The 15,994-nt window shown below is 46.9% G+C and overlaps 1 protein-coding gene across 2 annotated transcripts in view; it reads right to left on the reverse strand.

Annotated features, from left to right (window-relative positions):
- Positions 1–15,994, reverse strand: part of LOC119382899 (apoptotic protease-activating factor 1) — a 119,203-nt gene that overhangs the window by 11,414 nt on the left and 91,795 nt on the right. The window contains exons 16-19 of one of the 2 annotated variants that reach the window (XM_037650797.2): positions 11,979–12,122; positions 6,409–6,528; positions 4,395–4,517; positions 2,292–2,423 (exon numbers count right to left, since the gene is read on the reverse strand). In XM_037650797.2, the coding sequence (XP_037506725.1) occupies positions 2,292–2,423; positions 4,395–4,517; positions 6,409–6,528; positions 11,979–12,122 (519 nt within the window). Of the gene's footprint in view, positions 1–2,291; positions 2,424–4,073; positions 4,200–4,394; positions 4,518–6,408; positions 6,529–11,978; positions 12,123–15,994 lie in introns of those variants that run through there. The other variant, XM_049412339.1, reaches the window with a different exon arrangement.

The raw sequence follows: 15,994 nt of genomic DNA on the forward strand, positions 1-15,994 counted from the left end.
ACTGACATGTGTGACATCACCAGTGAAACTCGATAACGTTATCACTTTCGATGCTTGCGATTGGCCGAACGACAACCGACGACTTCCGATTACTCTGCAAACAGCTGTTCGCGCGCACCTTGCTGTTCTTGGTCGTGTTGCCGCTTGTGAATCGACATCTGTGGCCCGTAACGGCCCGCTCACACTAGCAGCAAGCCTGCGGCAACGGCGCGGTGCTGCAGAACGTCGGCCGTCGCCGCACACATGACAGCTGTCCAACTTGCACGGCAAGCTACGCCGGCAAGCCTCCGAAAAACATGGTCGCAGTGCCAAAAGCGGTTGTCGTCCACCTCGAATCTATCAAGTGGCTGCCGTGCTCTCTGTAGCGTATAAGCTCCAAACTGATGCTTCCATTTGCTTTAGATTCATGTCCTTAAGCTTCGACAGCAAAGTATTCGTACCGATTCAGCCCCGTTATGGAGAGCCATACTCAAATAATCGATGCTGTAGGCTTAGCGAGTGGAGAAGCGCGCTTCCGAATGCTCGGAGGACATAGATTACGCGTTTGTTAGTTGTTTGGCGCCACTTGACCTGGCTCTAGCTTGGGGACATTTTATTTGGTTTTACGCGGCGCTTTCTTTAATGCCGGACAGACTAAAACGCTTTATTGACTGCTGGAACCATGCCTGGCAACGACACGGACGACATCCGCACTTTTAGCGTGAAAAGCGCGGAAAAAAAAGCAAGCAGCTCGAAGCGTCCCGCGACAGACGCACACGATGCGGCGCGCTGTAGTCATGGTAACCGCTCCTCCGTCACTGATTGGCCACGTCGCTCTTCGGCAGACCGGAGAACGGCACGAAAATGGGTCTCGGACCTATTCTGCGAACGGCAGAGAACGGCTGACGTGCGCGAACGAAATCGCTTGCGCACGACAGCCTGAGAACGGCAAACGGCGAGCTGCCGTGTGCCACTAGCGTGAGCGGGCCCTAACGCAACCACCAAGTCGCTAGCGTAATTACACATCCACGCCTTGCGGTTTGATGAGCTCCGTGAACTCGAGCTCGGCTCCTCATCTCGAGCCGAGGTGGTCTGGCACAGCGTGTCCCCATACGGGTCCATTACGTTGGCGATCCTTTGAAGGCGTGCGCAACACAGGGTCCATACCGGCACGATTCGTAGGGGCACGGGCCGGCACGGCAGCAACAGTGGTTAGTCAACAAACAGTGCACCCAGATACCACACAGAGTTGATGGCGAGCTGGAGCGTCGGAGTCGCCGGAGTCGCGGCAACCGGAAATAGACGCTGTCTCGAACAGCGCGTCAGCGGTGACGTATGCCACGCGAGATGAGGAGGGGCACTCAGCTGACTCAGCGAGGAGGGCAAAGCGGTTTTGGAAGAGGGTAGCAAAGGAATGAGGGAAAGAAGCGATCATTGCGTTCCGATCATCAAACGCGTGTAACTCCGCTATTACGGCACTGTTTCGAAAAATTCTCACGGATACGTGTTCGTTGTAAACTCGAGCACAACTTCCTCACCTCAACTAAATTTCGACCGCTGGGTGGTTTAGGGGCCCTTTAAAGAGAATTGTCTGAAGACTTTATTTCAGCAATAAAGAAATTACAAATTTTTGGACTGGATTTCGCGAAAAAATTCAACCCTCAAAGGGTTAACGAGAGTGTACTCCCCACCCTTGTCGGCGTGAAAGCTTGCCGGCTCGACAACCCTCGCCGCCCTCGCTGCATGAATGTCGGACTGCGAGATTTCGGAACAATGGACAGTGCGAAGCAGACCACGCGGTTTGCCTGTGTAGTCGTGGGGACCACTACTCGACTGCTGAGCCTGAGTGACCATGTCACCGTGCAGCTACCATATAATGTCGCGAAAATGAGCCTCTGGCGCACACGCAGAACCGCATGCACATGGCAGCCTGAGATCAGCACATGGGGAGCCGTCATGAGGCTAACACGGACGGGCCTTTACGTATGTGGCGTGGCGGGGCTGTGATCAAACCACAGTACTTGAATCTAAGCCGACCCCCCCCCTTCGCACATCGTTTTTCCGAAAAAGACATTGGCCTAGATTCGAGTAAATATGGTAATTTGTTGCAACTAGCAGCAATAACTGACAGCTAACAAATACTACACATACTGAATTTCCGTTTTTTTATTTCCCATAAAAGCCAAACACTACGGTATTCTCTGTGCGCCTCAAGTATCAACACACGTGAATCAGTACAGCAACACTTAGTATTATGTAAAAGTGAGAGAAAATGTATGGCAGCCTTGAATATCAGCCTTGAAGCAACTTACCTGAATGGTTTTGTTAGCAGATCCAGAGAGGAGCCGCTGTCCATCAGATGAAATATCACAGCACAAGACTGAGTCTCCACTGTGAGCCCTAATCTGCATACATGGCTGGTTGAAGTGGTTCAAGTTCCAGACCTGGGAAAGAAAAAAATTGAATGCAATGCTGGTTGGTTTGTGACAACACCCCCTAATAGAGCGTAGATGCGATTGTGGAGGGTGCCTAACTTTTTCCAAAATCTGATTACAGTGGTTTTCCAAGAATGCCCTTAATGCACACTCATGCAATGTGGCTGCCGTAGCAATATATCCAACCCATGGCCAAATTCAGCAGCCAAACAACACGTTCACTGAGCAACTGCCTACGAGTGCTGTACACATTTATATCTGCGTGTAACAAGCTGTCATATACAAATACTGTTGCTTTACATGCACAGTGCTGAGGGTTATATTTCTATACCACTACAAAGTTTGCGCCAGGACTAAATACTTATTAAGCAGAATTCAGGACTTGCTAGAAGAAAACAGGGGGGAAAAAATGCCGACGATCTCATTGCAAGAAATTTGTGAAATCAATTTATTAAACTAAAGGTTTATTGTGTTTACCGTATAAACGCGTGTAAGGGCCGCGCCCGTGTAAGGGCCGCACCCCGTTTTTTTGAAGTGCATATTCTAAAAAAAAAAATAAAAATCCGCGTAAGGGCCGCACCCACACTTTCCTCAACCAATACGTATTCAAAATGCGCGCGCGCGTAAGCTTCTAGGCGTAGTCGATAGATGGCGCAAGAATATATATTTTTGGATTTTATTCGTGTTAAGATGTTCGTGAAGTGGGCTAAAAATTTTAACTTTTTTATTAGTATTCATAGACCCGCCAACTAAAGGTTAAAGGAGGATTTTATCTTTAGCTTCTCACATCTCTATACAAACGCGCTATCGGCGCTATCCATATCGGCATTAGCATCACCAACTTTGGCATGGCGTTCGCGTTGTTCGGTTTGGTTCGGTTTGTGCAGTTCAGCTAAAGCTCACTTTAGTTCAGCCAGCCATTTGCTGTAGTTTTCTGCACTGTTCGATGACCTTCGTGCTAGCTTGTTTTCTACACAGCGTTCATGTTTTGGCAAGATGGGCAAGTACCTGAATAGCTACACTGCTGGCTATAAGTTGAAGGTCATCGAGTATGCTCTCGAGCATGGGAAACGTGCCGCCGGCAGAAAATTCGACATTGACGAGAAGTGTGTTCGACGTTGGTGTGCTCAAAAAGAAGCCTTGCGAAACACCAACAGCACTAAGCGCGCTTTCCGAGGAGAGCAGTGCAAGTTTCCCGATTTGGAAGAAGACTTGCTCCGCTATGTGACTGAAGTGCGGAATGATGGTCTTGCACTCACAACGGACATGCTGCGTGTGAAGGGATTAGCCTTGGCGACTATACTTGGGTAGACCCTATCTGCGTGGAGCTCGGTGTCGACGGAAGATGACTGCTTGTGGGGTGACGGCGCTTCACAGCACACAATCTCATCTCGGACTGAGTCTGAGGACTCGCCGAGTGACGACGATTGAGCACGTATGTCGCCAGAAATGTCGTATACTGCAATAAACGCTCTTCGTTCGCTAACTGGTGCGTTTTTACTTAAAAAAAAAAAAAAATGTCGCGTGTATGGGCCGCACCCTGAAAATTGGCCCTCATTTCTTGAAAAAAAAAAAGTGCGGCCCTTACACGCGTTTATACGGTAATACTAAACTAATCAGTTTATTAGACAATTGCGTGGACACTTTAGGGCAGCTGCCAATTTCAGTTCTCTTTGGCAAAGCACGTCAGCATTGACAGAAACGCTTCTTTACACATCAAATGTCATATGACAAAGTGTGCAGGCCACATAGTTGTACCTACTGTAGACTCTCGGTAAACGAAACCTGAAAGGGACCAGGAAAATATGTTCCGTTTAATAGGACTTTCGTTTACTAAGAAATGAACAGGGTGACAGAACTCAAGTACGAAACGAATCGTATTAGAAGCAGTTGTTCCATTCAAGCGGCAATGCCGTTTATTGAGTGTCTACTATATTTCTCTCAATGGTACGTGACGGAGTGAATCTAGTAATCCCTCACCATGAGCTCGCCCTTGTCCGACGAGGACAAAAGCTTGAGGTTGTCTCCAAACAGGCGGCATGGCGCGGTGATTCGGCCACGATGGCCAACGAGCGTGCTGTGAGAACCATCCTTGTGCCAGAGCTGAAAAGTGTGGAAAGGAGGGTGCAGAGGAGCTAGCCATTAGTCCTTGTCTGCGATATCAGGTTCTCTGACCCCTGAGTCTACCTATATAATATGCCCCTGAGATGCAACGTCCACATATGTGGGCACAACTTGTTTTTGCCAGTTCTTTGGACAAGTGGCCAAGAAAGAGCAAGACACACTGTGCACAGGATCAATTGAATCTTCTGCAGAATCACTTTGTTTTTCTTTAACCTCAATATGCTGCCTATGACTGCAGCCAACAACTTTGGTGAAGGCACTTGACGTTCAACGGCTCAATCGACATGCCACGTACCAACACAATCAAAAGTATTTTTCTTTGCTCTAAATAAATACAAACAAAAACAGATTGTGCATGAATATTGAGCCTATGATTTGATCCTTCCTTATGTAAAAATGGAACATGACTGAATGCAGAATACAGCATAGACCATTTATAACGTAAGTCGCCGGAGTCGCGAATTTCCGCACTATAAGCGGTACTGCACTATAACCAAAACAACATTTTTGAAAGGTTGCACGTGTGCTAAACATGATCGACAGGCAGGCGTGCGATTTCGACTATCGAGGCATGCGACTGGGACGTAAGTTTGCATCTACTTACATTTGAAAATGTTGAACGGTTAGCATCCGTGGACCTGCAGTGCCGACGTAACAGACGCGGAAAAAATGCACCATCATAGGAGTTGCAACGGTAACACACTGCGCGTGTGCGATGTCGAAAACGGTGGCAACCACAAACAACCACTCGAGTGTTTCACACGCACGCCCGCGTCTTTGTTAAGGATGTAAGTCGCCCCTTCTAAATGCAACAACTGCAAAATGTTTCACTGACTCGGCACCAAACCGCAACTTGGCATGCCGTCGCGAGAAGCTTGTCCTAGACAGCACGGAGATCGGGCGTAGAAGAGATCGCACTCGCGAACTAAACCGAGGGCATCACGCGTGAAACGCAGTTTTGGTTCGTGGTCGGAAGAACAGCCGCGGCAACTATCCTGAAAAAGTCTTTCAAGTTTGTAAGTCCGCCTGTTGGTGGCAAAGGCGAAAGCTCTATCGCGTCTCAAAGCATTGTTACTTGCGGGGGAATCGAAGTTGCCCACGCGATAACATGCGCTCTAAGACGAAGCAGCTTTTTCCTCGACGGAGACAAACATCGGTAACGCGCCCTTGATGCGGCAAGGGCGCTCGTACGTAGAGGAGCGCGCATGTCAAGCGGCCGAAGTAAAGGGGGCAAAGGCTTCTCCGTCAGCCATGCAACTGCTCCCCCTCCTCACACCACGCACCCAGGCCGGGCTGCCGCCTCCCACCGCCATCGCTTCTTTTTTTCTTCCCCCCTTGCTCCTTGTTCGTTCGTTCCGCATCCCCTCCTCCTTCGTAACGACGTCATCGCTCTCTCCCTCGCCAGCGCATCTCTGCTGAGAAGCACGCTCACTCCCTCGCATCTCTGAGAACGTTCCGGCAGGCGCATTATAACCGGTCTTTCGTCTCTGGGGACTGCACAATAAGCGGTATGCGTATACATGGAGTTCTATGGGAGGGTAAACGGAAGTCAGAAAAACCGCATTATAGCCGGTACTGCACTGTAAGCGGTTACGTTATAAGTGGTCTGAGCTGTAATTAAATGTTCAATTACACGCTAATTAGGATTAAATACTAAAACTCGTGCAAAACAACATATTACTTCATTTTCTTTCTTGGAATGTAATATAGAGTGTCTTACAATTATGTTTTGCGAATTTGACACTTTTGCAGACGGTTTACCATAATTTACACCTGAAGGGGATGTCCTCTGAGGAATGTTCCAAAGCCAACATGTACGAACAAAGGCCAAAAGGTAGCCTCCGCTCATCAATAAGAAACCAATGCCTACCTTCACCGTTGAATCCAGGGAGCCTGAAATGGCTAGACCCTCTGGCCAAGCCATTAGTGATGTGATGCTGTCATCATGGTTTCCCAAAGCCTTACACTCCTTTGTGTCCAAACGAAACAGCTGCAACACAGAAGAACTCCATGAACAGGTAAACTACCGTACAGATTATTTGCAGGTTTAAACAAAATAGGTTGCAGTGATGCTACCGAGGACTTCTGATTTGGAGCAATTTTTGGAGCAGCAAAATTTTCGTTTTGAAGCACTTTGGAGCAGCAAAATTTTCATCTTGGAGCACTTTGGAGCAGATAATTTTGCATCTGGGAGCACTCTGGAGCAGCGAATTTTACATCCTGGAGTGCACTACAGAAGCACATTGCAATAACATTCAAGCACCGGAATATTACTATGGGGCTCTTATGAAGGCTAAAAATATTTCGACTTATTGCAAATCTCATGGAAAAAGTCATCTCAGGAGAACTCCACACTTCACTCGCTAATGAAAAAATAACGGCTCATGCAGTTGATTGTTCTGAATTAACCTCTTCGGCGATTATTTTCGACACTAGCAAATAAGCAGAATACCAGATCAATAAAATTGCACTTTACGTAATAACACTCTAAATACATCTATGTGGTTATCAGCAGACATTGTAGACAAACGCCGTGATGTACAGCAGTGCCTCAATGCCAAAGAGCCACACTGTCCCTAATGCATCCCCCTAAGAAAACTCCAAGGCGAAAGCCAGGTTCTTTTTCTTCTCGATCGACAGGTTGATCCTCCCCCTCCTTCTCTGCAAGCTATCTGCACCTCACCTGGTTTTGCGCTAGCTCCATGATCGGCGCACCGATTACGGAAGCAGTGTAAAGCGACGATGTCGTGATGGCGTCATCACGTGACATCACGATATATGACGCCATGATGACGTCACAAGTTTTGACGATCTATGACGTGATGATGACGCCATCAGATGATTATTTTTTGCGTCAATCGACTGACGCCGCCGACGGTCAATTTTCGTGTTTGATAAAGCATCTGATGCTTTCGCATTAATACTGCGTATTGAACGTCAACAACCTGGCCTTACATACCAAACTGTCCTCCACCATGTCACTTCCTTGCCATGCGCGAAACAGCTTCGCTTATCATCCACTTCACAGAGTGAAATGGCTCCTCAACTTTTTTAAAATGTTTACTGTGATAACAATTATATGGACGCTCTCCGCGGATTTTTGCCGTCGCCATTGCCGTAATTTTCTATATAAAGACCAAATTAATAACATCACCACGCGCATTCTCGCCGCGGGTAAAAGCTCACGAGTGCTGGCGATGAACGCGGCTGAAGCGGAGATTAAGCTAGCCAGCTGTCTGCCTCCGTCGCATGGACAGCGCATGAGATAACATCTTCCTGCGTGCGGGCCTGCCATCGATTGCTCATCAAACAGAGAGGAAACAACCCCCGCCCGTCTTTCGTAAGGAGCATGGAAGGACGCCAGAGGAGCGGGGGGGGGGGGGGAGGAGACCGCATCGTTCGAAGGGCGCAGTCGCTTGCACGCGCGCCATCTCGAGGCATCAGGAGATGGCTCGTAAACTTGCTGTGCTCTCTACGCTTACTTCGCGTTCATAGAACTCAGAGCAAGAAAACGCTTCGGTTCCTGGAGCGGCCATATTCCCTTAAACCAGTGTTTTGTTGAGTTACGCGAGATCGAATCCAAAATAGTTAGCTGCTAGCCTTACTTCGTTTAACAATACAATTTGTTGGTATCGCATTCATTGCTTAGCCCTTAAGCGAAACTGAGTTTTTTTTTACCCGTCAGCTATTGACCCCCGAAAGCGAGGGGCGGAGGTGTAACATGGGGTAGCCGCTTCACTGTGGGCCGTCAGCGACAGGCCCGCTACTGACAGCTGTGTATTTGCGGCTGCTCCGACCAGGATATATGCTTTTATTAATGAGATGACATTTTTAAAAAGCAAGCAAAAAATTCGAATTGGAAGTCTAGCACATGAGCTCGAAAGGGAGGGCCTTTTAGGGGTTATTTACCGCAGAGTGATTAAACTCTGACGTGCTGGTATAAGCAATTACGAAAAAGCTCTTCCGAATGAAGATCCATGAATAAGGTATATCTGAGGAAAAGTGTGAACGCGTTTCTACCGTTCGCGTGCTCTTCCATAAACGCGAAGCAAGGAAAATTCGATATTGTTCCTTATATATACTGCTAGCGATCCCAGATTTCATTTCGCGATGTCCGGAAACAGAAGTGACAGACATTTTAGCAGCACACATGTAGTTATTACAGAACGTTGCTTTCCTTACGTGCCGTGCGACGTTTCAAACGAGCTATCAGCAGCGTTTCTAGAACAGACGACGTCCACCGATGAATCGCCGTCACACTTTCTCGCTACTGAGAGGCCTAGACGTCACGAGCCTCTGCGGACAGCGTGTTTTGCTGTCGAGCTGACTTGCAGAACAGAAGCCAGACCACAGAATAGACCACAGACCACAGAATAGAGTGCAGCTTTATTCTGTGGACCACACAATAAACTTGCGCGCTGTGGGCTGTGCTGAAATGTTCTGTAGCCCAGGCAGCCCACCTCTATTGACGACGGTTTCTGCGCACCAGACCACAGAATAGAGTCCCAATCTATTCTGTGGACCAGACCACAGGGTAAACTGCAGCTTTGTTCTGTGAACTAGACCACAAAATAAAGTGCAGCTTTATTTTGTGGACCACACCAAAGAGACTTGTTAGAGCCACCCTAGACTTGTGCTGTGGACCGTGCGCACCGTGCGCACCAGACAACGCTGTAGCCCAAACAGCCCACCTCTCTTGACGACGGGTTTCTCTCACAAATTGGTAGGGTTTATTCTGTGGTGTAATTCACAGAATCTCTCGCGAATCGCAATATTCGCTCGCAGCTTTGTGAATAAGTCAAATAAGTCCGGACCAAGGAGGCCATTTCTGGGCATAGTACGCGAGATGGAAGACGCTTATGCGTGAAAGGTTCGAAATACGAAGGCGAAGCCCACCTTTGGCATGCTTGCTGGTCTGACATGCCAAAGCAGGTAAACTTGTCGTGAATTGAAGCAGCAAAAAGAAGGCGTATAATAACAAATGACAGCGGTTCTAAAAATTTCTGGACCTGATCTATCGAGAGCGGAACACTTAAGTCACTTTCACCACAGTACATCTGTGTCATGCAAAAAGAAAATGTGCACTAAGATCTGCACGGGAGTCTCAAATTTTGAGCGATCCCCCCGATTGTGCGAACACAGCCACAGATCTCCTTAAGAACAGCGTCAACGCCACCGCGAGAAGGGAATCATAACGACAGAGGGCGACACTACTAAAATAGTCTGGCCCTGATCTCTCGCGTCAGGACACACTTCAGTCACTTTCACCGCAGTGCATTAATGTCGTGCAAAAAAAGTGCACTGAGATTGGCAAGGGGCTATTTTAGCTGTTTCTGTAAAGTTTTCAGACGTTGACGATCATACAAGTACTCGTAATTATACGGCGCGTGCAAGTGTATCTAATTAAGTGACAAAGTGTGCTGTGTCCAGTGACAACTAGTAGGTTCTCGCCAATCTTACTGCGCTTTTTTTTTGCTTGACACAGGTGTACTGCGGCGAAAGTGGCTTAAGCGTTGCGTACTCGATGGATCAAGGCCAGAAAATTTTATACACGCTGTAATTTGTTATTATTGTTTTCTTTTCGCGGTGGCATTAGCGTTCTTTTACGGGTGATTTATGGCCGCGCCCATTCAGAAGGATTGCTCAAAGTTCGAGTCTCCCGTGCAAATGTTTGTGCACTTTTTCACATGACACAACCGTACTGTGGTGAAAGTGACTTTAGTGTTCCGCACGCGATAGATCAGGTTCACAAAATTTTAGAACCGTTGTCATTTGTTATCATTATACGCCTTCGTTTTGCTGCTTCCGTTCACAATAACAAGTTTATCTGCGGCTGATATCAATACTGGCATATGTCAAAACATTGGAATCTTTCACGCATACGCGTCTTCAATAGCGATTCACAAAACGGCGAGCACATATTGAGATTCGCGAGAGAAGCTGTCGTCAAGGGAGCTCGAGCGTTGGCAAATCGAAGTCTTCATGGGGTGGGTTGAGTTCCTTCTGAGGGCATTAACAGCGCCTGTTCTGTGGACCAGACCACAGAATGAACCCTTGCAATTTGTGACAGAAAACCGTCGTCAAGAGAGGTGGGCTGCTTGGGCTACAGAACATTTCCGCACAGCCCACAGCACGCAAGTTTATTGTGTGGACCACAGAATAAAGCTGCACTCTATTCTGTGGTCTGGTCCACAGAATAAAGCTGCACTCTATTCTGTGGTCTGGACCACAGAATAGTCACTGCGTATTCGGGACGCACGCGCGAGTGCTATTTATTCAGCGGAATAATTCTTGGTCCATGGTTGCGACTTTGGCAGCCCCAAGATCAAGCTGCACATGTTCTGACGCGGCGGCCGTGCGATTGCCGGTGATAGACGGCCCCGAACCCGAGACTTTGGTGCAGTTTGGCGCAATTTTCGTCAATATTATCAGGTTGGCATAGTAAATACAATTTGGCGCACTTTGGCGCAGTTGGCGCAGGAGTGGAATCACTGAGGTTGACACCTTGCCTCAATATGAAAATGCGCCAGCAAAACAGTTGAACCCTGCAATACACCTTATCTGCTCGCTTTGCTCATTCATTGTCAAACAAAAACTGCACATACAAGCTCTCACTTTCTAGACCCTGGTATCACAAGGGCATCTGGCCCCTTCTGGCTATTGAAGCTGGCCCACAGAAATTGTTGAGTTACTACTGGTAACTGCAGTGAATAACCTGATTTCACAGATGATTGCCATTTTGCAGAAACACAAACCTCTCATGAATAATGCCACACCAATATTCATTTTATGCCTATTTTATGTCCATTGCAGGATGAAGGCCTTTCTCAATGATTTCCAATTTCCCCTACTTTGTGTGAGCCGATTCCATTTTGTGCCTGCGAACTTCTTCATTTCACTACTCCATATAACCCTTCACCATCCTCGGATAAGTTTCCCAACTTCTGGTATCCATTTAGTCAGTCTAAGTGACCATCGGTTACCTGTCCTTCACATTACGTGACCAGCTAAGCTCCACATTTTCTTCTCTATATCAGCTAGAATGTCCGCTACACCCGTTTGTTCTCTAATCCACTCCGCTATCTTCCAGTCTCTTAATTTTAAACTTACCATTTTCAGTTCCATCAAACTGTTGCACAATTCCTAACTTCTCAAGTTTCTTTATTATCCTCAAAGTTTCCACCTCATATGTTAGTACTGGCAGCATACAATGGCTGTTACAGAAAATAGTACCACAGTTCAAAGTGAGGAAGTCAACAATGATCACTCATCGTAATAACTTTTCTAGCGCAGACGAACACATGGACAAAGAGACGAAACGACACCAGCACTGGTGTCGTTCGCTCTCTTTGTCCGTATGTTAGTCTGTGCTAGAAGAGTTATTACGATGAATATGTACCAACTAGCTCGACTTTCAGTATTACTCCAATGATCACTCACACTGACGTGGCCATTCTTGGTGCCAAAGATGACAGTCGTTCTGTCATGAGAGAAGCAGCAGCACGTCACTTCTTCACAGCATTTGCTCTCGGGGTCAGCCAGTGCATGCCTGAATTCCTGCTTTGCCTCAAGCCCCGATGAAACCTGTTCAACAAAGTCACAGCTCTTCTTCGTCACAATGCAATGAACAGTAATGAAAGGGCAATGAAGTGCAAAGGCAAGGGGAATGAGGTACAACTGCAGGAGTCATGGAAGCAAACTGCCCTCACATTTTGTACAGTTAAAAAAATTTGAAGGTACTATTCTTAATAAAAACTACAGGATGCGTGAAGAAACACAAATTACAACTGAACACCACAAACAAACCAAATATGCTGTCAGAAACAGATAAAAACTACAGTTTTTGTTTTTTTGAAAAATGAACAATGGAAACCAGTACAGCCTCCTTGATCTGCGATCAATGAAAGCTGATCAATGCAAATCTATTTACAAGGAAAGTGACATGCGGTGAGGAACCCCATGAACGCCACTACTGATGTGAACTCCACTAATGAGATTCCGAATTCGGTTCTTGAAAACAGCCTCAGTGTCGCCTTAACAGATGTAATATTGCATGGAAGAAGTGTAGACTTGCACCAGGCATCACAAAATGTGAGTTACATAGCGAATGGGGGGCTGAAAGCTGCCAACCTATTACACAGCGCTCAGCTACACTGAAACTTCGATATAACGAACATGTATACAGTCAACTGCCGATTTTTCGGACGCCCGATTTTTCGGATATGCTTGAAAATTCGGACGCTTTCGCGGCACCGTCACCAGCCCCATAGACGTCAATATATTACAACGTCCGAAATTTCGGACGCTGAAGCTATTCCGCGTCCGATTTTTCGGACCTTCTGCCCAAATTGCAGGTCCGAAAGGCATTATTTGAAGCCCCCACCTCTGCCGCGTCTATCATCTCGTAGGCTCGAACCGGCGCTTTCGCGAGTCGATCTGTTTGAGACAGTAGCAGAGTCCGAAAGTCAGCTTTGCCGCAAAGCCGAAGTGCTATGGGGTGAAGCAGACCAGAAATTCAAAGGGGCCGCTATCGCGGAGTCGTGCGGCGATGTTGCGCATAAGCAGCGGAAATGCACGGAGGCGTGATGGCGGCAGCTGGCAGACGCGCCAGTACGCCTTAATCGCTGACAACCCTTACGATAAGCATCTTCAGTTAACTGCTCGGTAGTGCACGTGGCATAGCGCAGTTGCATGCGTACTGCACGCATTTAATAGGCGAGAACCCAAATGCGCCGCGCCACCATTCCTGCTGCCTCTTTGTGCGATACCGCTAAGTGCGCCGCATAGACGCGTTGCCTTCACGGACGAAACCAGCTAGCCATTGCCGCGCCCGTGTGCGGTCAGGAACTAAGTGCGCATCGCGAACCCTTTCATGATAAATGTGTGCGTACAATACAGCAACAGTAAAGTGACGGCGTCAGCTTAGTTGGCGATGTGCTGCACACAACTAGAAACGATCGGCTTGACACGGCAGCAAATGCTGCGTATCGGCGGCGATTCGGCGATGCGCGTGCACACGCATCGGGGAAAGCCGGACGAGTCGTCCGCCCTTCCACGTCATCGTTTACAAACGCTTCATGCGAGAGAGCCGTAATCTATTCCGCGCTTTGCTGTTATCAGCGGTGCTCATCGCGAGATGCAAAAGTGGCGGTTGGCACGTACGTAGTTAAGCGGGGTTCACGGCAGGTACTGAATGTATTTGCGATGAGCCTGGGCGCGCACCAAAATGCCTGATAATTGTACTGGGAGGCATTAAGGCTATTTCGGACGTCGCTGTGGCGATTTGACCGCTCGAGCGGAATAAAAAAGCATGAATTCGTTTTTTCGGACTGCCCGATTTTTCGGACTATTTCGCGGTCCCTAGGGAGTCCGAAAAATCGGACGTTGACTATAATGAAATATAGGTTATAATGAAGTAAATGAAGAATAGCCTTGCAGTATATACAGCGTTAGGAATATACGTTTATAACGAATTTTCAGGTGTAACGAAGTTATTTCCGTGTAAGATGTAATTTTGTTATATCATCAACATCAGCAGCCACCGCATCAACAAAGTGTGCAGCCACATATGTGCACGTATTGCCTTACAGACCAGAAGTAGGAACCCTAGGAGAAATTACAATGGCTAATGTCACATGCACATATGTTCCTTCCCTTACAGCACAGATAAGGGGTCCACTGAGAAGTGAAGCAAGGCAAGTGAATGAGAAGATGGTGCGAACAGGGCCCAATGATGTTGTTACGTTGTGCTTAAAGGTGAAGCTTAAGTGTTCTCGAAATTTCTATGACTCTTCTCTTAATTCAGTCTGATGGATAGCTGGATCAACTACATCAGTCTAAAAAGGACTACTGACAACAGATTTTTCTCTACCCAGTTTTTTACAGTGCAACGAAAAGCTCCACCTCGGTAATGGTTAAACCTGCAGCGGTTGATTCCAAAGGCGCATGGATATCTTGTAAGAATTTTTTGACCTAAGCTACCAAAAAAGTTCAAGTCCCTCCTCCAGCAATGCTGAGAAGCGACAGTGATGCCGATAGCCCTCCTTGCAACTGCTCATTACGCTCAAGGTTCTGCTTTCACAGGAGTGAGTGCAACTGTGGTTAACCACCTTCATTTTTCAATTGTCAACCGTTTTTGAATATAAAAAGCAGATAGAACAAGTTTTCCAAAAGCATCACAAGAAGTCTCTTTATCATCTCACGAGCCAGGCACTCCTTGTACTACTTCTCCAACTCATTGACAGGTGCCACTAGGCCCTCAGCTAACAACTTTCATACTGCCACTCATGAGCGTCGGATTATACGCTAAGCGAAGGCGGCGCCACTGTTCTGCTCAGTAAAATGAAGGCATATCTGCACATTTTAAATTAGAAACGATTATAATAAAAAAGCGTACTGCATTTCAACACTAATATAGAGACAACTATCCACGTATGCAAGTAAAAGGTCGCATGATGGGTATTACATTTTTGCTGCGTGGGGTGCCAAAAGTAATTTGTCGCGACTTTAATGAAGAAATAAAAATATCCATTCACATTTAATGAGAAAAAGAGGGTTTGCTTTAGCCAATACAATAGACAATCTTTCCATCAGTGGGGCTATCTCAATTTGTGTTTCGAGCGGTTGTCTGTTCCTTTAAGGTTGAGCTAACAAGATTTGACTGTTCTAGTGGCATCGCTGAAAAAAAATATAAGCAACGATGCAGCAAAAGTGATTGGTCAATTGTCAGCTGCATCATCTCACTTCTGAATGTCAGGCCATGCCAATTGCTATGACTAGTAGATTGACTTGTACATCATTTTAGTGGTACAAGTTCGGCCACACTCAGTTCAAGCCCCTTGATCATCCCTTGAAGACCACTCACACCCCTACAACAGCCATGCAATAATATTTAACATCTTCAAGGGCCCCTAAACCATCTCAGATAATTTTTTAACATTTCCAGTAAACGCGTGCATCAAGTTCAGAATGCCGTCACAATAGGCAATGCCAAATGTGCAGTGCTATGAACCACACATGTGCCACAAATTCCAAGAAACAATCTCTTGTCCCCTCAGGGCCTTTCAGTAATCCCCAGCGTTGATCACGACATCAACATTTGTGTCTCGTCATGTTGTCCACAAAAAGAACCTGTTTATTCATTAAAGACGATAGTCTTTCTTGGAATACTTGAACACACAAATTTTGGTCTTCCTGTCTGTCTGTCACACAATTCAGCCACCCGGCCAAAGTGTAAGCATTTGCTGAATGCCCAGCCATCTTGAACTGGTAGCTGCGTTCATACTTGTGAACACTGTCAATCAAAAAGCAAATACAGTAAAAGCTCGTTAATTCGACTCTCGTTAATTCGGAAAATCGGTTAATTCGGACACGTCATCTGGTCCCTGTAAATATACGCATCACTCTATGAGACTGGGCGCTCGTTATTTCGGACAGATTTGACCGCAAATCGGATA

This window comes from Rhipicephalus sanguineus, chromosome 2 (assembly GCF_013339695.2).
Source record: "Rhipicephalus sanguineus isolate Rsan-2018 chromosome 2, BIME_Rsan_1.4, whole genome shotgun sequence".
NCBI lineage: Eukaryota > Metazoa > Arthropoda > Arachnida > Ixodida > Ixodidae > Rhipicephalus > Rhipicephalus sanguineus.